The sequence below is a fragment of the Molothrus ater genome, chromosome 3 (assembly GCF_012460135.2).
Source record: "Molothrus ater isolate BHLD 08-10-18 breed brown headed cowbird chromosome 3, BPBGC_Mater_1.1, whole genome shotgun sequence".
NCBI lineage: Eukaryota > Metazoa > Chordata > Aves > Passeriformes > Icteridae > Molothrus > Molothrus ater.
The window spans coordinates 29,609,733-29,632,900 of NC_050480.2; the positions used below are offsets into that span (position 1 = coordinate 29,609,733).

Here is a 23,168-nt window from a genome sequence, read left to right on the forward strand (position 1 = left end):
AAAATAAAGTCAATTTCTGTATAGTTTTGCTGTTTAACTTTATCAATATTTTTTGTTGTTGTTCTTTAGCAGCCAGAATGTATGAAAGGCTATTAGAAAAAAAAATGTGGGATGTGGGATAAAGGATGCTGTGGAAATGTAGGCTAAACAATAAACAGGAATGTCCTTCAATCGTAAAGTGTAAGTCATCATCTTGTGAGACAGCAAAAGTAATCTGGCCAGAATTAACAAGAATATGAAGAAAAAGGGGAGGAGACTTAATAAAGAGGCTAGAAATAAATGCATAGAAATGGGTCAAGAGTTTAGAGGACTGTAAATTGAGTAGCTCAATGAGTCACAAGATGATTGAGTCCAATGTTTAACCAATCACCATCTCTTCAACTAGATCATGGCACTAAGTGCCATGTTCAACTTTTTCTTGAATGCCCCCAGGTATGGTGACTCCATCACCTCCCTGGACATTCCATCCCAATGCCTGAACACCCTTTCAGTGAAGAGATTCTTTCTGGGAAGTCAAGTGCATTGTCATCCTGTAGCAATGACTGGCAGCGACTGCTATGTCATAAGCTTTCTGTCTGTAAATTTGATCATGCTCAAAGATATTAAATGTGTCAATAAAACCTATTATTGTCTCAACTGAGTCTGGCAAGGAAGGGAACATGCCCCAATCAGATATTTTAAATGGTAATCTCAAAATGTGCAGTAACCTACATGGTAGTAAAATGTATCCATTTGAATCTGGGATATTTAAATTCCTAGGAAGGAGATTGTGTATCCTGTATTATGGAGGAAAAACTGTCTATTTCCATGTGTGTTTGGTAATGCACTGAGCTTAGGCTATGGTTTGCAAATATGAATTTGTAGAAGTCAGGGTTGTGCTTCAAATTCTAAATCTGTTATCCTTCCTGAGAGCCCTGACTGCAGAGTTCTATTAAATCCCATCAGCTTCCTTGCTCCCAATGGTCTGGCCCATCTCTTTGCTGCTAGTTACTTTCTCCAATCTTTTCTTTCCCAGCTGGCAAAAGAGAGTGTTTACTTGTATTTCAGACATTGTAGTTGAGTTGATGATAGTGTCTCATCTTAAATTGCTGGTATGATTGTGCTGATGTGCCAAATTCTGCTGCTAGAGCAGCCAGAACATGGGCAGACATTTCCTTCTACATTCTCTGCTGTGGGGCAGTGACCTTTGACAGCAAACTTTGGGATGGAGGGAAGGGAGAGGGAAGAGGAGAAAGGAGAGGCAGTAAAATCTTAAACCACTGCAGAAGGCAGAAATTTGCTGCAGCAGGTTTTACTCTACAGTATGTTACCTGAGGTATTGTCACTCATATGTTTTTAATGCTGATGAGGGCCATATTTCATACCTGGAAAAATGCATGTGCATCAGAGTGGCCCTGAGTATTGTAATAATATATTTTCCTCCCTGATGCCACCAAGGGTTTTCTGAAAATGAGAAGCTATCAAATTACATGGGGATTTGGCCGACCATGTATTCCAAAATTAAGCATTTCCATCAGATGTAGTGTTCAGCCAGTTTACTAATGCAGACTACTTTGTCTCTGCACATTGTCCTAATAGAGCCAACTGACATGTTTTTGCCACTGGGGAAGGACAAAGTTTGAAAAGAAAATTCAGAATTTGTCCCAAATATTTCTCTGGGTCAGAGAAAGGCTGAATGGTTTATTTGTTCTTAGTGCTGCAGGATTTTGCATTAGAATAGAATAATTTCTTTTATTCCATGAATTTTCTTGTCAGATACTTCTTATCATAGACTGTGTTCTCATACAATTTCATCACCAGATTTTAAAAAATATTCTAACACATCTGGTAAGATTTTCTAGAACTATCTCTGTTTAATCTCCTCAGTTTGAGGAATTGTTCCATTTGAATATCTATGCTTGGGTTCAATGTCTCCTACTTTCAGGAATACTTTGTAAGCCGTTGCAACTCTAACCTCAAGTGCAGTTAAAAATATATCTGTACAAAGCTCATGGAAGTTATGTGATTGCTCCCCTCTTTGTCTCTGAGTGATTATTTGCTGAATATGCATTTTTAACTTCTGCTCATTCAGCAGGATTTCTTATCTGATTTGAGTGGGTGCATGCAACTTCATGAATCAGATTTAATAGTTTCAGAGTCTTGAGTTGGTTTTCATAGTTGGATGGTAGCTGAGTCCAACAGCAAATATAGGGGCATTGCATTACAAACAAAACCCCACTTATTTCCTCTCATGGTTTAAGCCCAGCTGGCAAAAAAGCACCACACAGCCACTTGCTCACTCCCCTCTGGTGGGACTGGAGAAAGAATCAGAAAAGTAAAAGTAAGAAAACTCATAAAACTATATATTTTAATGGGTAAAGCAAAACGTGTGTGTGGAAGCAAAGTAGAGTAAGGAATTCCTTCACTCCCTATTGACAGCCAGATGTTCAGCACTCTCCAGGAAAGAGGGTTCCTTCACTCCTAAGAGTGACTTAGGAAGACAAATGTTGTCACTCCAAATGGCTCTGCTTCATTCTTGTTCCCCCTAGCTTTTTTAACTAAACACTATGCCACATGGGGTGGAATATCCCTTTGGTCCATTGGGGTCAGCTGTCCCAGCTGTGTTCCATCACAGCTTCTTGTGCACCCCCAGATTGTTGACTGGCATGGCAGTGTGAGAAACAGGGAAAAAAAAAACAACATCTAATACCATATAGCCTGATTAGAGACTCAAAATCCCTGGAGGGTGAGTTCCAGGAATCAGATGCCCTGGATGCATAGGAGGATGTTCTGCTAGATATTTTATGTAACACCAAAAATGATTTAACAACAAAGAAAGTGAAACATACAGCATCCTATTTGAGGGGTGAAGGTTTCAGGATCTCCATGATGAAAGGATGCATTAAGATAAATGAAGGCTTGAAAAATGTAAAATAATAGGAAAATACTAAAAAATAACAAGAGATGAGAAATCATTGACAAAGGTTTTAGCCTGTCAGTTCTTGAGTTAGCGGTCTTTGAAACCTTATAATAGTATTATATTGAGGATCTAATAAAACATAAGAGAAGTTTTAAAACCTGTAACGTCGACCCAAACAAAACAAAAAACTTTTTTAAAATCAGTGAGTTTTTTTTAATTGTAACATATTCGCTTTTGTATTGAATATGCTTCAGATCAAAGCATTCCTTGTCTGTAATACATTGGAAAATAATTTCAGATCCTTGAAACTCTCTGGAACAATGCAAAGAAGTTAAAGGACAGCCATATTATTCAAGTTATGTATTCTGTCCTATTTAGTCACCAAATGGGACACTTTCCTCTACTTTACATCACTCCTTATTAGATTTCTCTATTCTATTTTATCCTCTCCATCTCCCTCCTTGCTTTTGTCTCCTGTCACAAAGCCCAAGTTCTGTGTTACCGGCTCATCTCTTTTCCATACCTACGTGTCTCCAGAAATGCAGGCCAAAACCAACAGATTTATCACAGCCTTAATGACAGCTGGCTGCATGCTGAGTGAATTCTTAAATTCCACAAAACTACTTTTCTTGCCAAAACATGTGGAGTTGCAGCAGTCAACATTTTATTGGGACCATTATCTCCAGATGAAGAATGACTCTGCTGGAAAAAATTATTTGGTATCAGCTATTGACCTATTTTTAGCCTCTTGTTTGGTGAAACTTCAGAAAATATAATTTGCCATATGTTCAGTGATGTTCTCCACATCTTAAATTCAATTTTTGCAAACCACATTTAAGCACTACCTCTTCCACAACTTTACACTTAGAATCAGAAGACATGGTAGGGTTTTTTATGAGAATGTGATTCTTCATATTTCTTTGGGTATATATTTGTGCTTATGAAGATTGTAGAACAGGCAGTACTTAAGTCTGAAATCTTCCTTTTGTTTGCAAGGGAAGATTTGTGCCGGCAACGGTACCGAAATCATCCCCTACTTCTGTCACTTATGAACTTCAAGCCTAGCATTGGGACAATGGTGTTCTCAGAGGCAGAAAAGTAGAGCAGAAACATTCATTCTCCCCCACAAGTATTTATAGTGAAAACAAAACAAGATTACTGTAATCAAAAACATATATAGAAAATCTTAAGGGTTTGTCAAAAATAAGAGCTTCTAAATAAAAACATTTTTTCCCCAAATGAAATCTAAACAAACTGTCAAATTTCAAATTGGATTAAAATAAATCAAAAGATTAAATCACATCTGTCTGGCTAAGTATGGGTATGGAATTATAGTCAGGTGCCTCATGATACTAACTATGTCCCCCAAATCTGAACTTGTGTTTGGCCTACTTTTCCCATAATACAATTTCAGTTTTTCCTTAGGAAGTTTTCTGGGAAATGAAGTTCAGTTTTTGCTGCCCTGAAAAGGCAGTTTGAACTATGTGAATTGGATAAATGACACCTTTCTGTTTAAAGAAGAAAAAGAAAACTCTTTTGCTAGAAGAATAGTAAGGCTGGAGTTTTATTTTTCTAGTCATTGGAGAAGTGTTCTTTGGTTCCTCTCTGATTACAGGTGGTCTGATTCAAACTTCGCATTCTTTCACAAAGCTGCCAAATAGAAGAAGTTGTTTTCTTGCAACATCATGGTCCATGTCATGGAGCAGAAGTGTACAAATGCTAGAGTGAAGTGAGAGAAGAACATTTGGGGTAGTTTCACACTGCTGAATGGTCTGACAAAGCTCACAATATAAATAGAGCTTCTGCAGCCTCTGTCGTTTCTATCCCTGTTGTGCTCAGACTAAACTCTATGTAACTGAAAGTCAAGCCTCTTGGCTATGATCATTTAAAACCCAGTCCCAATGTTCTTGTGTTTCACATTTTTGTACTGATGGCAAGCTGTTGTCTATCTGCTTCATCTTACTCTCATTGACTTGTTTGGCCTGCTTTTTTTCAGTTGGCTTCATTGCTTTTTGAAATGCAAAACATTTAGATTGCTGATGATCTGTTTCTAGCAACATTAAAGAAGGAGACATAACACCATTTATTCACAAAATTGAGACCTGTATGTCACCCTTATTTTCAGGTGGCTCTTGATGAAAGCCTGTTGTCCCTACTGGTGCCTTTTTTTTCAAATGACAGTGGCAGTTGTCTTTTGCAGCTCACAGTTCTTCAGAGAGTTTCTGATCCCTTACACAAAGGGTAAATGTGTAGATTGTTATAAATGTATAGATTGTTTCTGAGGCACCTCTGTTAATGTTAATCCATTGAAATGAGTTTCAAGATTACTACAAATTGTTTCATGGCTGTCTCATGGCTCAAAATTGAGTGAATAATATCACACTGTGTGAAACAGTGCCATAGAATACAAGGATCTAAATAGTCAGAAGAGGAAAAAGCAATTTGAGGAAAAAGGAGCAGTTTAATCACATGTCATTGAGTACTGAAATCAACAGAGTTGCTTTATAGAGCTTTCAAAGCACAAATACCAAGAATGTTGATCATTCAACCAGCTTTTTTTCAGTAAAAATTAGTAATCAAGGGTGTTTTTTCTATAGTTAAAGGAATCAACTTATTTAACTGAATGTGTTTTTTTGGTCGAGTGTAGTACAGCTGAGATAGAGGATTTCTTTGTTTTTATAGCATGGTTAGATGAAGTTAGCTACTTCACTTAACCTGTTTCTCAGTAGCTGAAGGCTTTTCCTAATTTTACAGACTATATTTTCCTAATTTTATGGGTAACTTTAATTACAGAAAAGGTCATTGGTTTAATGTAAAAAAATTAAAAATAATTAAACTTCCTCAGCATAAAAATAAAAAGCTATGTTTATTTTATAGTTGAAGAGTAGGTAGAGTGTTCTCTTTTGTTTGTTTTCTATAGACATTCAAAAAAAACAAAACTTGACTGTTATACTGCAATGTATTTCAAATAATCCATTTCCTACAATGCTACTAAATACTTAACAACTATTCTCATAATTTCCAAAGAAATTCAAATTTTTATGGTCCTTTTGTGCTTACAGAACAATCTAATTCTCATGACCTGTGAATTTAAGTGTTTATTTATATTCTCTGGTAAAGCATTTGCCAACTTTTAATGACTTAATTTGCCTCTGATTAGCTTACTCTGTAAGACTTCACTTGTAAGCAAAATGATATTTTTAATTCAAAATGCATACTAATATGATATAGATAATCACAGGTCTGAGGGGGGGGGAAGTTAATCCAGCATGGACTTTTTTCCTTTCCCTGGTATCCAGATTTACAGCTTAGTAAATATTATGAACAAACCTCTGCTTAGAAATTGTTTCAATTTGAAAACTTGAGAGACATAATCCCATACCTCTTCAGAATACATTTGCTGCTGAAATTCCATATTTAAGATTATGTTATTCCTTTATTGGTTCCATTAATGTCTTTGAATAATGGCTTCCCATGTGGTAATCTAATTGTTGTTTGGAATAATTGGGAAATTGGCCCATTGTCATAGATTGGGTAGGAAATTGATAAAATAAGGATAAAAATTAGTTCTATGTGGCATGGGAGTCTAACTAGGAATGTTGAGATAATGGAATTGGTTATTATGTTGATTGAAAACCAATGACATCTACACAGTGAGTCCCGTTGAGCAGTTGCCGTGATTTAGGAATATTACCGCCCAACTCAGTGCCCCCACCAAGACTCTCCAAACCACACAGTGCTGTCTCTCACTGCCCCATTCTCCCCTCCCCTTCCCAGCTGTGGTGGGATGGAGAGAATTATTAGAGGTAAGAAAGGCAAAGATCACAGGCTGAGATAAAAACAATTTGCTGGAAACAGCAATGAGACATAAACAGTAACAGCAACAATGTTAATGATAGAGGGTACAGGAAAAGAAATTCACACAGAAAACCTCCTCAATATTAGACAATATTGGATGGCTCCCTCTGCCATGTTTTCTTTTGAGAAAGAGTGTCCCTTTCCCCTGCCCCCTGCAATGATATAAGGTAGTACAGAGTAACCTCATGATCCCCTTCCAGCTACTGAAAAAATTAACCCCAGCCAGAACCAGGACAGTAGTAGAACTTGCAGAAGCTCTAGTACATGGGATATTTAAAACTGAACATGACAGACAAGGAAAAATGGATTTTGGGGAATTAGTTTTTCACTGGCAAAGGGGTGGACTAGTGACCTACTATCTCATAAGCACCTTTAAGTCTGTTGGAATTCTATATGTCCTCTGGCCCCATCTGGACTTCTTTTGTGTCTAGCAATAGGAGATCATTATCCTGTGAAAATGCTTGACAGTAAATGCTTAATTTTCAGTCTTTCTTACTGGACAATTAAATTTCAGTATTTGTAGAGTCACATTGTGCCAACTTGTTTACTTGCAGTAGAGAGAAGGACAGAACTCAGAAATCAACTTGTCCCATGGATCACAAAGACATCTAAAACTGGCCAGCAGCACGGGGAGTTTAAAAGGGTGGGAAATATGCAATGACTTCATTGATTTTTGACATTTTGAATTCTAATTATTTGTATTTTGTGTCTTTTACAGACCATCTGAAAGGAAAGATAATCCAGAGGCAGATACAGAGAGCTGCTCTAGGTAAGAGCGTAACATTTCAGACAGGATACAACAGGGACAAACTCTCTCCCAGGGCTGAATCTGCTTGGGAGACAGGCTGTGTTTTCTATGACAGATTTTTTGCCACAGTATTTCTACAATAGTCCATGCCACAAAGAACATGTGAACTTTGCCTGAATTTTGACTCAAAAGGCATCTAATTTTATGTGTGGTGAGAAAAGTAATACACAATTCTTACAGATTTGGGAGTTTGGTTTCTGATTAGTCTAATCTGAATTCCCATTAACAGACACTGATTTGTCCTGAGGCTGAGCTAGCAGCCATGTTGCCACAATCTAACATTCTTTTTAATTTTTCTCATTCCAAGGGGGGCTGAAGGCATATACGATTAATTTCTCTCACATCTAGTTATTGAAACTGAGAAGTTATTCTCACTGTTTCTGTTGACACAACTGTAAAGCTAAAATTGTCTGTGTAAGTTGTTCACAAAAGTGTAAAGTCATCCAAATTTGGTTTAAGATGCTTTAAACTGATTTCACTGACTTTGTACTGAAATGGCCTAGGAGTGTTCATAAGAGAATTCCACTTTGGGAACAGTAAACTTCAGCCAAAATTTGACAGAAAACCTCTGGGTCAATCAGTTTAGATCCCCCCTCATTTAGATCCATAGAAGAATCCCAAAATGTACCTTCATGAACCTACTTCACATAAAAGATGGAACTAACTTGGACCAGATTGCAGCTGATATGTGTATTTCTATGTATACACAACATAGAGGACATTTATCTCTTCATAAGAGAGAGAAAATTTGGGGACTATATTTTCTTCCAAAAGTCAGGTAAGTTACTTCAGAATAACAAAACTGTTTCTGTTTCTAGTTTACCCATACATCTCAAGCTTTGGTGATAATGTTATTGTTTCATACCTTTATCATTTTGTATTTTGATTTAAAAATCAGCATTAAAAATAATTTTGTCTGTCAACAAAGCCAAGGAATCAAACTCAGTTGATTTTATCAGGATGAGAAGGGGAAGGGAAGGAATTGCTGATCTCTTCTTCCTGTTATCCAGTGACAGGACACATGTGAAAGGTTCAAAGCTGCATCAGGGGAGGTTCAGATGTGATATTAGGAAAAGATGCTTTACCAAGGACAGACTTCCTTGGCAGGTGATCAGTGTCCTGTACCTGACTGTTTAAAAAGTATTTGAGCACCCTGTTTAATAGTAATATGCTTTCACTTTTGCTCAGCCCTGAAGAGGACTAGATGATAGCTGTGAGTCCTGTTCAACTCCTCCCCTTCCCTTCCCTCCTCTGAAGTTAAATTTAAAGGTGCTATCTTCAGAATAACACGGAATTATTTCTTTAATTCATTCTAGGTTTGAATACTATCTATTTAGTAATTTTTTAACATTCTTACAAGTTACATAAAGATAAATCATAGCAATGCTGTTTATGAGAATTCCTTACTCGGTGTTTTGAAAAATGAAATAATATATTCTGAATATATGTTTCAATCTGAATGATAATATCTGGTCTTGTACATTGACTTTTTTACTACATAGAAAAATTATGTTTCAAATGATGTTTTCAATAACTAAGCTGTTTTTCATAATATAGGTAGGTATTATTTTTCATGTCCTTAGGAAATGCCATAGTAGTGACTTTACCAGCTATACATTCACAGTGTAAATATTCCATTAGCATTTCACCTCATAGCAGGCAACCTGTGTGTTTTTGCCTTTTTGTTTTGAGCATTGCTGTCTGCTTATTCTCATTGAGTCTGGAATGCACAAAGTATTTTCCAGTAGTTACATTATTATTTGAAATACTCTGGATATTTAAACTTAATATTTATTCTATGAGTTGGGGAGTATTGTTTGCCTGTCTGCCTTTCTGGATGAATGTTTTTTCAAGGAGTAACAGGTGCCAAGTCTCCCAGGAACTTCTTGATGATCAGAATGTCATCAAGATATTTTTAAATGAAAACTGTGTGGTCAAACGTCTAATAAGGGTCTTTTGAAATCCCAACATGAAATAAAACACACCATTGTTTCAACTAGAAACCACACTAAGTTAACATCTTCCATCTGCCTTTTTTTTCTTCCCATTAACTTAAAGCATTTTATGGTTAAAACTTTTCAAGAAACTATTCTAGTCTGATTTGAAAAAGTGTAGATCTGTTTCCCTTATGACTGTGCTTAAGATGTGGATTTCTTTTTGAAGGAAAACACCACTACTCAGCCCATTGCTCTTAGCTATCTCTTTTAAAACACCATATGCTGGGAGTTAAAAAAGGACACAATTAGAGGGCAGGTATCATCAGAGACAAGGGATGTTCAAAGTTTGTCAGTACACTACCAGAAACATTGAATAGTTTATGTAAATTTGCAAGGATTCATCTCAGTGTGTCTTTCATCTTTATTAACTGCAAAAAATACCATATTATGCAAATAAATAATTTTAGTTATCTTTATTAAAATCTTTCAGAGTAACACACTTAACTGCATTTTTAGGCAGGATCTAAAGTTCCTTTTGCATGCTTAACTGCACTTCAGTAGTATTTAAAATGAAATAATGTGCACACTGCCTAAGTATTGACAGCAAAAACACTGGGTCACAAACACACTTCAGGGTGGAAAAGATGGGAGAAAATAATGGAAAGAAAAGCTTTCCCTGGAGTTTGCAGTGTTTTAGAAGAAAAGTTGATGTTTTATTTTATTCCAGTGAAGCATTATCTTATGATGCTTTAAAGTTAGTATTTTTGTAAAATGCAGAGCCTGATGGCAAAACTTTTTGCTTCTGAGGAGGTTTGTTAGGAGCAAATTATTGTCCAACTCTGTTGTATTTGTAAAGCTACTTGAATTGAAAAAACAAAAAAAGAACACGTGGATCTTTGTAAGGAATTTGCATCCCTTGTACAGATTTCAGTATTAAGGCACAGTTTTATCAATATTTTATTTAAAAACTTCAATCAAACCAAATAAGAAAACCCCTTGTTTTTCTAGGTTTTGTAACTTGAAATTTATAAATAAGATTCCATATTTCTCATATTATTCAAAGAGCTGTTCTCCAGTTCTTTTTTAAGCAAAATTCCCTTGAAAAACTGATTCCTCATAAAAAATAAAATGACGAGGTGCTTCAGAAACAACAGATATGTTTCAATCCCTGAAAATACATACCAGCATTTGATTTGGTGTGGCAAATGCCTGCGAGCAAAGATTTCGGCATGTTATTTTTATATTTGGATTTGTAACACATATTTGGTTTTAAGCAAAGAGATGGAAATTCCTGCTTATCTTTCTTGCCTTTACAGCTTTATCTGTACCATCTTTTCCTACATTTTCAAAGCTAGATGCCTGTTCTAAAGATGTTAGTATCAGTCTATGCCCTTTTTCATTCCTTGCTGTATATTTCTTTATAGCATGTTTCATTCTACTTACTCACCTTTCCTTGTCTAGAAGTGAATGACCATGATCAGCACAGGGGACAGACAGTGCTGTATAATGAATGCATCAGGGTACTCCTGCAGGAGTATTCCAGCCAATCTTAGGAAAGTATTTCAAGCAATGATTCCTCCAATGCTTTGATGCTGCCACTACCATATATCCAACATCAAGACACAAATATGTTGTCTGACAGAATTCTGCATATCAGAAAAGCTACAAAGGCGAACTGCTGCTTTTGGCTCTCCAGTGTCAGATCACAGAATGATTTGAGTTGGAAAGGAGGTTTAATCCTCCAGCCATGGGGAGCGACATTTTTCACTATATTAGGTTGCTCAAAATTTCATCCAACCCATCATTGAAGTATTCCAATGTGGCTCATGCCACTAGAAATGCTGGTCCACCATGGTTTGTATCTGCTCTGGATATATGTTCAGGAAGTGTATGGTAGTCCTCTCTGCAACCCTTGCAGCCTCTCCTAGACATATATAACATTAATTAGTCCAATAATTATGACTGTCTTGAATTCATCTGCTATGATCTGTGTGAATGGAAAGCACATAGCACTTCCAAACTGCTGGTTTGCATCAGAGTTAATCTGTTCTTTAAATAAATCCATATTTAAATAAAATGAACTTGGTTTCTTTCACTGCTTTGCATCTTGTAACTGAGATGATATTTAACTTTTTTCATATGAGGCAGAAGAGTCTTGATCTCTACTAATGCCATGAAATGAAGAGACACAAGTGTTTTCAATCACAAAATGACAGAAGCTGAGGAAACTGGCAGCTTGTGTTTTCCCACACAAATCCAGCATAGTCCATGGAGAATAATAGATGGCCTGTTTTAAGACCATCATGAAAACTGATATCTTATGTATGGGCTAAATAAAGCACTTTAGAGAAATAATCTGAAGTCCATAATTTCAAGGAGGTTGTGGTTTGTTTTTTTGCTTGGTCGCGTTTTCGGGTTTTGTTGGGGGTTTGTTTGTTTGTTTGTTTTTTGAAAGTGATAAGGCAATGTTCCCAGTACTACCAGGCATCCAAGAGCTAAAATATGCTAGAGACCAGTGTAGTCAATTTACAATAGCCTCAGAATAAGGGAAAGATTTCTCTTAGGAATACAAAATTTTCACGAACTTTCTGTGTGTTATGTTCTTCTATACATTTGCGCTTGAACTGTCAAACAGCAGTGGTGGTTTTGTAGAAGTTTTTGTGCATGCAGCACACTGATTTTTATTCCTAGGGTGACCTCTAGTGGCATTAAGGCATTTTCTTTAGAGATGAATTTAATTTCTTTAGTCTGTTTCAAAGGAAAGAGGAATTGTGAGTGACAGAAAGCTGGTAAGATTGTGCTTGCTAAAAGGGACATTTATTTTTCATTATTGTTAAGACAAAGATACCAATATCACAACTGGATGAAAATTCAAAATCAGTACCGCTTTGCCTTTATTAACAAGTTTTACTCTGCCAAAGATACAGATACTTTTGAATTTGCTTTGTACAATTATTGAAATATATTAGATACTTTTAGAAATATTTACCAAAGTGGTTTTTAATCAAATCCTTGCAACACTATAGTGACAATTAATTTTGAACATATATATATATATAAGCAGTTATTTGGACATTACAAGTTGTTAGACTATATCCCTTGGTAACTGTGAAGCTACACACTGTAACAAACTTACTCTCTTGGTTTTGCATGCTATTTTGTGCTTCAAGTCAGCATAGTTTATGGCTGAAACTATGAGCTCTTGAAGAGTTTTTTTATTTTTGTATCTGCCAAGTTCTTCTGTAAAGATAATCACAATCAGGAAAAAAGCCATGGACTCAAAGCAGCAGCTAGACAAGCTGCAATGATGCCTTACCACAGCACTTGAGGTTTCTTCTTAGGTAATATGTTTTGGGATTTTCCCAGTATTATATGGGAACTAAGTTTAAAACTGTAGGAGTATGCTCTAATAAGACGGCACTTCTTCCACCTGTCCCTTCAGGCCTCAATCTCACACAGACTTTTCTTTCCACAGGTTTCTCTCCAGTCCTTCTAGAGTGTTTTGTAGTTTTATTTTTTTGCTGTATTTTTTATATTACTTTTTTTAGCAGGATTTAGTATGTCCAAGGTTAAATTCTAGAGGCAGGCACGAGTCTTCTCTTTCAGTTTGTCTTCAAGAACGAGAATACTGATATTTACTGGAAGTCTTTGCAATTATGTCCTCCTCAACTGTTAGAGAAAATTCTGAGATTACTTGTGTGTTCCTATTAAACTTCTCATGTGACCCACTCAAATACAGCGATCAGACCTCAGAAAAGAGCAAAGACATTTTTGGATCAAGTGATATTTTTATTAGGAGTCATGAACTTGTGGCACAGCTACCCAGTACTCAGCTTTTTGACATTGACTTCGGTATTTCACTGTTGTTGGAACAGCTTGCAGTCTCTGTAAATTTTCTTGTAGTAAGCACTTCTGAAATAATGAAAAGTTCAGTGGGAGTTGTATTATTATTTAGAAATTCCTTCTGGTGTCTAACAAGACAGAATCTGAAGCTTTCAATTCTCTAGTTTGGTCTATTAAGATAGTAAGATTCTGTGAGGGTAGTTACACATTGAAAAAGTCATCAAAGAAGTTTGCAGAATCTCTGTTCATGGAGTTTTCACAAGATGTCTGGACATAATCTGGTTCAGTTTTCACCAAACCTTGAGCAATTTGAACCACACAAGCTTCCACGGTTCCTTCCAACCAGAATGATTCTATGATTCTAAAACAGGACTTGAGGTAGAGTGAACACAAAATAAATCTGGTTCTATGCACACAGACTACAGATTCTAGGCCTAAGTTTGTTTGCTTATCTTCAGTATATCTTTGAGTACATCTCTCTTTTGGCTCTAAAAGCTGGTAAAAGTTTAACTAAGAATAATGCAGAGTTTAAAGTGCTGTAGGCTTCTTTCTTCTGGCAATGTCCAGTAGGTGTGTTGGGCAGCTTGACTAGTTCTGTTTCAGTCAAGGTTTTCTCCATGAAAGATCTCTCTAATAAAAATTTCTGTAACCTAATGAACTGTAAACAACAAATGGAGCTCTTTTACATCTGTATTTATGTGAGTTTTTCAAGGTCAGACCTAGAGTAGAAATTTCTATCTAGCTGATTATGTAAAGGACAGGACAAGGGGTGAACAATGAAATAGCATAGTGAGTGTGATACCCAGCATTTCAGAACAACCTGCAGGTCTGGTAAAAAATCTTCTGCCATTTATTTTTTGCTGAAATAGCTAAAGCAAATTAATTCATTCCTTCTTTGCTGAAAAATGTTTGCATATAAATAATTACTTGGAACAAGTAGCTAATAATATCCTACAAATGTGCAGAGGTTGGATACAACATCTCCAGGTAAGAATCTTGTGGTTAAGTTGTAATTGCTTCTGGATATGTCAAGATTGTCTCTTCTCAGTACACACTACACTGTAATTCAGCCAACAGCTACCAGAACTTCAAGCCCAATGTCCTTTCCTTCACAGGTCATAGGAAAGAACTGAGCTATGAGAACTCCCTAAATACCTCTGTATTTCTTGTTCCTTCTTGAGCTGGTAGCACAGCAGAGACAGCCTAGCTGTTCTGCAGCCAGCAGGTATGGGCATGGGAGAACCAGTAAAAGCATGGCACTCCATGTGGGACAGGAGTGTGGCCAGTAGGGATAGGGGGTCCCAAAACCATAATCTGGTCCCTACAACTGCCCAAGTTGCACATGGCCCTAATCTATTACACATGCCAGAGCAGAGAACAACATCAAAATTAATCTTCTTAAAGAATGACATTCCTAGTGACATTAAATCCTATAGCTGTAGTTTCAGAAATTTTCTAGAAAATTCATACATAATACCAACATCTAAAAAAGCATTTAGGAAACTTTTAGAGGACCAGTGGAGTAGCCATGTGGGAGAGTGGAAACTAAACTTTCTGTATTACTTTTGTCTTTATTCTACACTTAACTGAGGTGGTGTCTTAGCACATCTCTTTGCTATTTGCATAGAAATAAAATTAGATCCATGATAGAGGAGCCTCAGCCCAACATCTTTTGTTTTATTTGAGCCAAGAGTCAAACTAAATAATTTATAGTGCAACCTCATGCTCATAATATAATGATTTCACAAATAATGATGCTTTCCTTTGCATTTCCTTTACTCTCTTACAGATGAAAGTAGCAGAAAGATCAAAGTTGTTCAGACTTGTACAGCCATATACATTTGTTTGGTTAGTATTCACTTCTTGAATCAAGCTCAAAACCTCATTTATTGTCTAACTTGAAGTTAAACATCACTTTCATGGCCCATCTATATCTATACACAGATGAAGCAGAAGCAATTAAGGATAAGCATGTATGCTTATTTTTCCTTAATATTCTTTCAAATGACATTGCTATAAGTTTAGTGTACAGTCCAGAATAAATGCTTCTGTGCATTGTCACAAGCATTTGTAATGACAATCACAGTACAGTTCTATGTCTACAGACAGTTCAATGCAGAATGCAGGTAGAACACCCCTTTACTTTTAGAAAACACTAGGCCTATTGAATTAATCCCACAGTTGCTCTGTGCATTGCATTCCTAAATGTGATCTGCAAGCACAAACTTTGCTGCCTTTGCCAATGTATGTTGTTTGTGCCCAGTAATCTGTGACACTCATTGTTGACTACATCTTAGCACCTTTAGGTGTGTCTTATTCTTAGGAAAGTTGTGCTATATTATTTTCAGTCAAATCCTTCTCTTGACTAGGCATTACTTTACAAAAGTTGTGGTGCCTATTGAACTGCAGTCTGGATTTTGGTGGTGGGGTATTCCTAATGTCTCATGACAAAGCTTAGAAAAGAGATTTTTAATTCTTTTTTCCATGACAGCTCTTGGATTTTGTAGAAATTAATGTTTACAAAACTTCAAAGCTTATGGATGACAAATCACACCCTTTCTTGGGAGGCAGAGAAAGATCATTCAAACATATCAGGTATGATTTTATCTAATGTTATGAACAAGATAAATGATGCGAGAGGATTCACATGTAATCAAATGGTAAAAAGTATTTATTAAGTTTAGGCAAGAATCTGAGTTTGTAGGGGGTTCCTGGCTAAGACCCAGCTATGTTACTGCTTCACTAGATTAACTGGCATGTATGGAACATATTAAACTTGAAGCTGCTTTGTTGGTTTTGTTTTGGTTTTTTTTTCCCCAGTTTATTTTAATTGTATATTTGGAAAGCAACAGGGAATTTTTAGCCATGATGGTTTTAGAAGCTTGCATGGCTTAAGTGCAGCTGACATGAAGGTAACACCTCCTATTTTGTATGCCATGTATTTTCAGGAAAAAAAATATAGATTACTAGTTTCAAAGAAGAAACTTAAGGGAATTAAAGTGTGATTGTATTTAGGAAAAACAGCTCCCTGAGATGGGAAAAATAGCTCTGCTTGCCAGGTGTGCATTGGAAGTTAGTTTGAGCCAGTATTAAGCCAGTAAAACAGTAAGCAATGCAATGTTACCAAAAAACCAACAAAACAAAAAAAGATTTAAAAAGCAGCATACCAATGGACACTTTTACTAAATTCAGTGATCAAAATCAACAAAATACATGTCCTTAATCCGCTGCACATCCATTAACTTTTAAAATGCTGAAAATAGGACAGTGTGTTTCAGTGTATTCTATGACAAACTGGCTGAAAATTTTAAAAATCTATTATATTAGGGTTAAGAAAATTGCTCTAAACCCACAATATAAACTCATCGAGACATCAGGGTATTTTCATCTTCTCCTGAGTTACATTGTGCGTACTCATCTTTGCTTCTGTATAAGGTACACACATGGTGCCCAGTGACAAACATAGGCTGACATGGCCCTGGGGAAATATAAAGAAAAAGAGGAGAATTACTTGTAAGATGATCCTGAATAATGATAGACAGGTATTCCTTTAAAAAAAAAAATCAACTTTCAACATATGTCCATTTTGAAAGCACTAATACTGGAGTTTGCCAAAAGCTGCAAAGCTGATAAATAGTGCAGTAAATATATTAATGGGATACTAAAGTAAATTCTAAATTTGGTTACTTCAAGTGACTATAAATTTAAGCAGATAAACACAAGACTATCCAGTGAAAAAAAATGAAAATATCTGACTGCAAAAGTACAGCTGGAGGGCAAGGCACAAGACAATAAATCCCTAGGAGTTTGACCTTCAGGATACACTCAGGTTGAGAAATATATGAGCACTCCAGAGAGTATAAAGTTCAGGGTCACAGAGAGTTTCTTGTAAAATTTTCTGACTATAGACAAGAATCTGCCAGAGTATTTCAGGTTGTTGCCAGTTTGTAGTAAACTATGGTGATAACACTTGGTATCATTCTAGAAATAGTGTGTTTCATCCATACTTTCCACATGGCTTTGAAACAGTGATCCAGTTAGCAGGTGCTACAATTTCTCTCTGGTACTTTGTGATTTGATCATGTGGAATGTGCTGTAAAATTTACTACTTCCTGTACTCCAAAATTGGCCATTTTATTAGAATTTAATAATTATATCTTTCAATGCCTCTTACAGTCTTCTTTATGGGAAAAAAAGCACCAAAAATTAAAAACTCTTATCCTATGAACTGTCCCCTCATGCAGAGCTCACCTTCATCTCTATGTGGGCAGCTGGTATCAGTTGTGTCCTGTGCTCACTTCACCAAATCGGTTGTATATGAAGATGAAGCAAAAACAGTTAACCTTAAAGTAAACATCAAATTTGCCAGCTATTTCCCTACCAAGTGTAGCACTGCCAGTCTCTTCTTCTCTGCCAGTCTCTTTTCATCTGAGGACTCAGTATTCTTAAAAAAGGTGTCATAACTTAGGTTTCATAATTTTTACGACTCAGCTCTATGTGCAGTTACGTTAATGTAAGAAACTAATACTCCTTATCAGTACATTGCTGACTGCTGCCAAAATAGTTCTGTTGTACAGAACTGGATGCCATCAGAAGCCCCTAGTATACACAGAGCCAATGTCTTCCTAAGCATGCATGTCATACCTCCCTGCACCCCTGAAACCTGGGGCTGCATTATCCAGGATTAAATTGCAGCAACTGCATTTGTTGCCCAGGAGAAGTCACTGGGGCATGAAAAGTGCATGTGATATTACACTCCAACTGAATGAAATCATCTCAGCTGATGCACTAAAAGCATAGATCTAAACTGTGCAGCTGAGTTTTATATGACAAACTGTCAAACAATGAATTAAAAGTCAATCCTGACTGTACAAAGCAGATACCATTTTGTGTTCTGTGCAGTTGCAGAAATTATATTTGATAGTTAATACTTTAGCAATAGCACCTCTACTACATCTTTTAATGTATTGCAAATTTTTTCATGTATGTGGGCAAAGCTGATGTCATGATTTTTCAGCGCTTCATAATCTCCATGTACTTGACATATGTGTGGTTAATACATATTTTCTGTTTCTGCATGGGAAGGCAGATATGTACAATAAACTCTTTAGAGGAAAAAAAGCTGTAGCCAAAAGAATTTTTTTCTTAGGTGTCTAAATTGAATTTGTGAGAAAATAGTATGCTTTTTATGTTTTACAGTCTATTTGTTCAGCATCCCTCTAACATTATTATAAAATGACTGAGCCTATGTACTGAAGAATGCTAACATTAGATATGAGATACAGTGAGCCAGTAACCTCTGCCTTAGCTTCCTTTCTTCAGCTGTAGCTGAAATTGCCTGGACTGGTAAGAGGAGAGAGAGGGGTGTGAGGCAGCAGAAGCCGGACTGGTAAGAGGAGAGAGAGGGGTGTGAGGCAGCAGAAGCCATGGGGCAGAAAAAGGCCACTGCAAGGATTCATCAGGAAAGGTAAAGAGGAGAAGAAGGGAGAACAGAAGTAGCAGGGAATGAGGAGAAGGCAGAAGTAGCAGGAAACATAAGTGTTGAAATACCATCCACCAGACTTTAGGTGTCTTTTTGCTTGGAACATCAGGAAAGAGCCATGATCCTTTGTATAAATTACAGTAGGTATATTGCAAAGGTCTAGTCTTTAGAGCAGAATGTTGTTCAGTTTACAAACATATTGCTGCAATGAGCAGACATGACAAGAAACTGAAATGGATATTGCAACAGCTTAGGAAAAGACACTGGAGAACTTACAAAGCAGTGCCCTGGCAGGCATGTCCTGGACTTGACTTACTACTGGACTTCACCTGACACTGTGATCAGATCTCTTCCGCTTTTGTGACCCAAACTCAGTGATGTGCACAGGGATATGTAAGTTTTAGCCATTTATCTGATTTTATTTCTGCTGCTGGGGCCACACCAGCCTGCAGTATACTCATCTCTTTCCATTCACAAAACTCTGCTGCTCACCTTGTCTACAGCTGCACTTCTGCTTTTCATCTCCAGCTAGGGATAACGGGCAGACTTGCATTTGTGGGTGAGGATGCTGGACCCTGTTTATGATAAAGGTTTTCATCTCATACAAAAGGCTTTATTATTATTTCTGAAGGTAACATGCAACCAAAAAATCCCATCTGCTGCATGTAATCAGCAGAAAGAAAACCATTCTTTTGCTGTTTTTATATACAAGTGACAAAATTTTGCCTAAGATTGGCTGACCTTTCAGAGCTAATATAAAAGTATTTTTCCAAGTACTAGATGTCCTAATAAACCAAGGAAGGAAAGGTATACTCTGGCTTGTATCACTCTCTAATAACTACCAGAATTTGGTGATGTTTTCATGTAGGGAAGTCCTCACTTCAGAAACAGCATTAACATTTTAAGATGTTACTCTTCCACCCCATGCTATTTCCCTTCATTGTAAGGGGCTAGAGCTGCTGCCTCCTGAATTCAGACACAGTCACAGATTGTGCAAATAGGACAAATGCACTTCAGCATGCTCAGGAGAGTCCCCTTTAACCTGAAATTGGCTCACAGTAGGTCTGGCTGGAATATTCATGGAAACATAACAAAGATTCTCATACAGTCTGTGAGCATGGCTCACTTGAGAGCCAGTAACTCCCTAAATCATTTCAGTTTGTTCCACAACAGCACATTTCCCTCAAGCCTGGCTGCTGTGTGTTCATGAAGTAAAAGCATGAAGCCTCAGGAGCTCTGCAATGAGTGCCTCCCCAGCAGTTCCATCTGTAGCTGTGCTTTTCCCCATTATGCCTTCTCTTGGGGATGATATGTGAGAAATCAGAAAAACCTCATCCCTTGCAATCGTGGAAAAGTTTTCTCCTTTCTTTAAAGGTTCTGGCATGGTTATGATGACCTTTGTGTTATCTGTTATGTTCAGGTATAACTTATACAATATCACTGTTGTATCATCTCCTCCACCTCTTGTCTCGTTTGTTCACTTTAACATTTCAAGCAGTTTATATTTTTATCTTTTAAGGGTACTCTCCCCACCACAAATGTATTCACCCTATCCTTCTTTGTAATCACACACAGCAAGGCCTTTCAATGTATGAAATGAGACTTGTTCATGGGCTTTGTCCACCTTGACTGTCTGTATTAACATGCTTTAGCTAAGTAATGAAATAAAATGCTTTTCAACATCATCTGTATTAAGCTATAGGGTGCTACTACAAAAGATTAATGGTTTCAGCTGGTGTGCTGACAGGCAGAGAGGGATCACTGCTGCCCTCTTCTTCCAGACAGAATTCCTCTCCTTGAAGAGATGGTGCGCTCCTCAGGCCTCGTGACAGACTGACTTAGGATTTATTTTCTTGGCAGAAATAAGAGTTGGGGTGGAAACTTGTATGTATTGTACAGCAAATCTTTTGGTTTTTTAAATTTTACTTGAGTTAAAAAGGTCAAACGTGTTTTCTTGGGAACATAAAACTCTTCTCAGTCATCCCAGAAACAGAAACTGTTGTAACATTAGTAGGTAACTTTACATTTCCTTTCACTACTGAACATATAAACTGTGATGGAAAGACTGTTTCACAATCTCTCAGAATAAGCATATTGTGTATTGCATGTTAACTACCTCTGTTACAGGATAGGGAAATCATAAGCTGCTAACTTAGGCTACTCTTAAGGTATTTCCTTAGTTATCCTTTACCTTGAAAATTATATAAGGATATTTTCCTTATATATACTAATTTTTTGCTTTCCAAATTTCTCTTTCAAGAGCTACTGATGTCTCTTCTTTTTGCAACAGTTTCTGGTCTTGTTTTTGTTAGCAAAACCATTGCAAAAAGTGGTTTAACACATTTGATAGTGTTTTATGCCAAATATGAATGTTTAACTTGCTTTTATCTATATCTAAAATTATTGTTCCAATCTTTAATTATGAAAAAAACCCAATTATAAGCAATTTTATTCAAATTACTGTTATTGACTATGTCCTCTACTAACTAAGGCCTAAATAGGGAATTTGAAGAAGCAGTTCCAGAAGAGAGAAATGGTTAATCACCCCAATTTCATTAACTGCCTCTTAAAAGTTAGTTTTTATTCTAATCAGAAGTTGCTTCTTTGGACAACATATAGTCATTGCTTAAATCTGATTTACCTTATAGCTGTTTTAAATCCTTCTGAAGAACTAATGTTTGATCCAGTAGAAGAGAATCTTCGAATGCAAATTGAAGAAGAAAAAAAAAGGTACTACTTCTGCCTCAGATTTCTACCATCCTTCAGAAGATAAATTATACTGATAGTATATTCCAATTATAATTCTGCACATGCAGCTACCCTCAGGGTTTTCTCTGACATTTTAAAAATATCAGCTTTGTGGTTCACTAATAGTTCTAAATTTGTGTATATGCTGTTGGTTTGTCTGTCAGATGCCACAGTAGATGAGAGAGGTAAAATTTATGCTTGAGCTAAAGGTTAAAAAGAAATAAAAACAGCTTAATGTCCTCCCTGAGGATTAGTGTTTTCAACTTGTTGTTTGAATCCAAATGTACTGTGAGCCTTTTGGGTTGATTCAGAAAAGTCCTGCCTTTCTTGTCCTAAAGAAACCCTTTAGGTTATACAGGACTCACTAAGTGTAAATAATATGCAGATTACACATTGGTTAACCAATCCTTGCAGGGAGGATTAAAAAAAGTAGATACAAGGATATCAGTATGAAGTATTTTGCTGGCATTTGTTATTCACAATCTCTGAGGAAAAAATCTGGCTCTTTCATACTCCTGGTAAATCTCCAAGTGTCTATTAGCCAGGAGAGTAATGAAGCTTGCATCTAATGAAGCTTCCATCAGGAGAACCAGTCTCAGCTCCTATCTGAATCCCAGACACCAGTTATTTATTAATGGTAACATGTTGAGAATGCAAAAGAAATCATTTTCATAGTTGATTGAACCCGTATTTTAACTGTTAATCAATGTGGATCCCACTTGAATTTCACTAACTTCTTTATGAAATAAAAGGTTTGTGGAATAAGTTTCTTGCACTTACTGTCCTGTGAAGCTTTTGTAAGATATGAGATGTTTCCTTCTACCATCTGTCTGTGTCCTCTGCATCTCTGATTATTATACATTATTTTATAGTTTAAATCTCTAACAGTTCTAGGTAGGACTAACCTTTGTTCAGATATATGTTGGAAATTCTGTAATACACTTTCTTCTTCTCATATTAGCTATAAAACAGTGTACAGTCGCTTCAAAGGACTGAAGGTAGAGATTGAACACCTACAGCTTCTTATGGAAAAAGTGAAGATGAAGGTGCAAAAAGACTTTGAGGTCTGGTGGTCTGAAGAGGCAAAAAAATTCCAGGTATGAAATAATTTTGTATTTCTTCCATTTTCGTGTGAATATAGCATCTTCAATAATTTCTTTAAGAAGTAGTTAATTGACTAGAGAGAAAGGACTATGAAGGAAGGAATTCAGGGTCTGGTTCACCTGTACTTATGCCAAGGTGAGTTGGACAAAGGTAATGGGAATTATACTTATGTGAAGCTAAAAAAAAAAATCAAACAAACCCATTTTTTTCCTGCTCTATTTTCTTTTTGATGTTCTCCCAAACAAATTGATTAGTAGGGAAGTATGGGCCCAAAATGCTAACAACTCTGAAAGAATATTATCAGATTGCAAAAAATAATCTTTTTTACTGCTAGCAAAACTATGATTTCATCTGCATTTTTTGCTGCAAATATGCTGCAAAATTATTGCTAAAAATTACTTTTTAGCTGCCTTTGCTTGCAAAGGCTCCAGTAACTTTTCAGCTTCCCTAGGCTCCCAGAGGATCATCAGCTCCCAGCACAGGGTGTTT

At 36.5% G+C, this 23,168-nt stretch overlaps 1 protein-coding gene across 2 annotated transcripts in view; it reads left to right on the forward strand.

Annotated features, from left to right (window-relative positions):
* KIF6 (kinesin family member 6) overlaps window positions 1-23,168 on the forward strand; it is a 155,500-nt gene that overhangs the window by 117,350 nt on the left and 14,982 nt on the right. For both annotated transcript variants that reach the window (XM_036381431.1, XM_036381430.1), the window contains exons 16-18: window positions 7,476-7,526; window positions 21,476-21,557; window positions 22,537-22,672. In XM_036381431.1, the coding sequence (XP_036237324.1) occupies window positions 7,476-7,526; window positions 21,476-21,557; window positions 22,537-22,672 (269 nt within the window). The remainder of the gene's footprint in view (window positions 1-7,475; window positions 7,527-21,475; window positions 21,558-22,536; window positions 22,673-23,168) is intronic.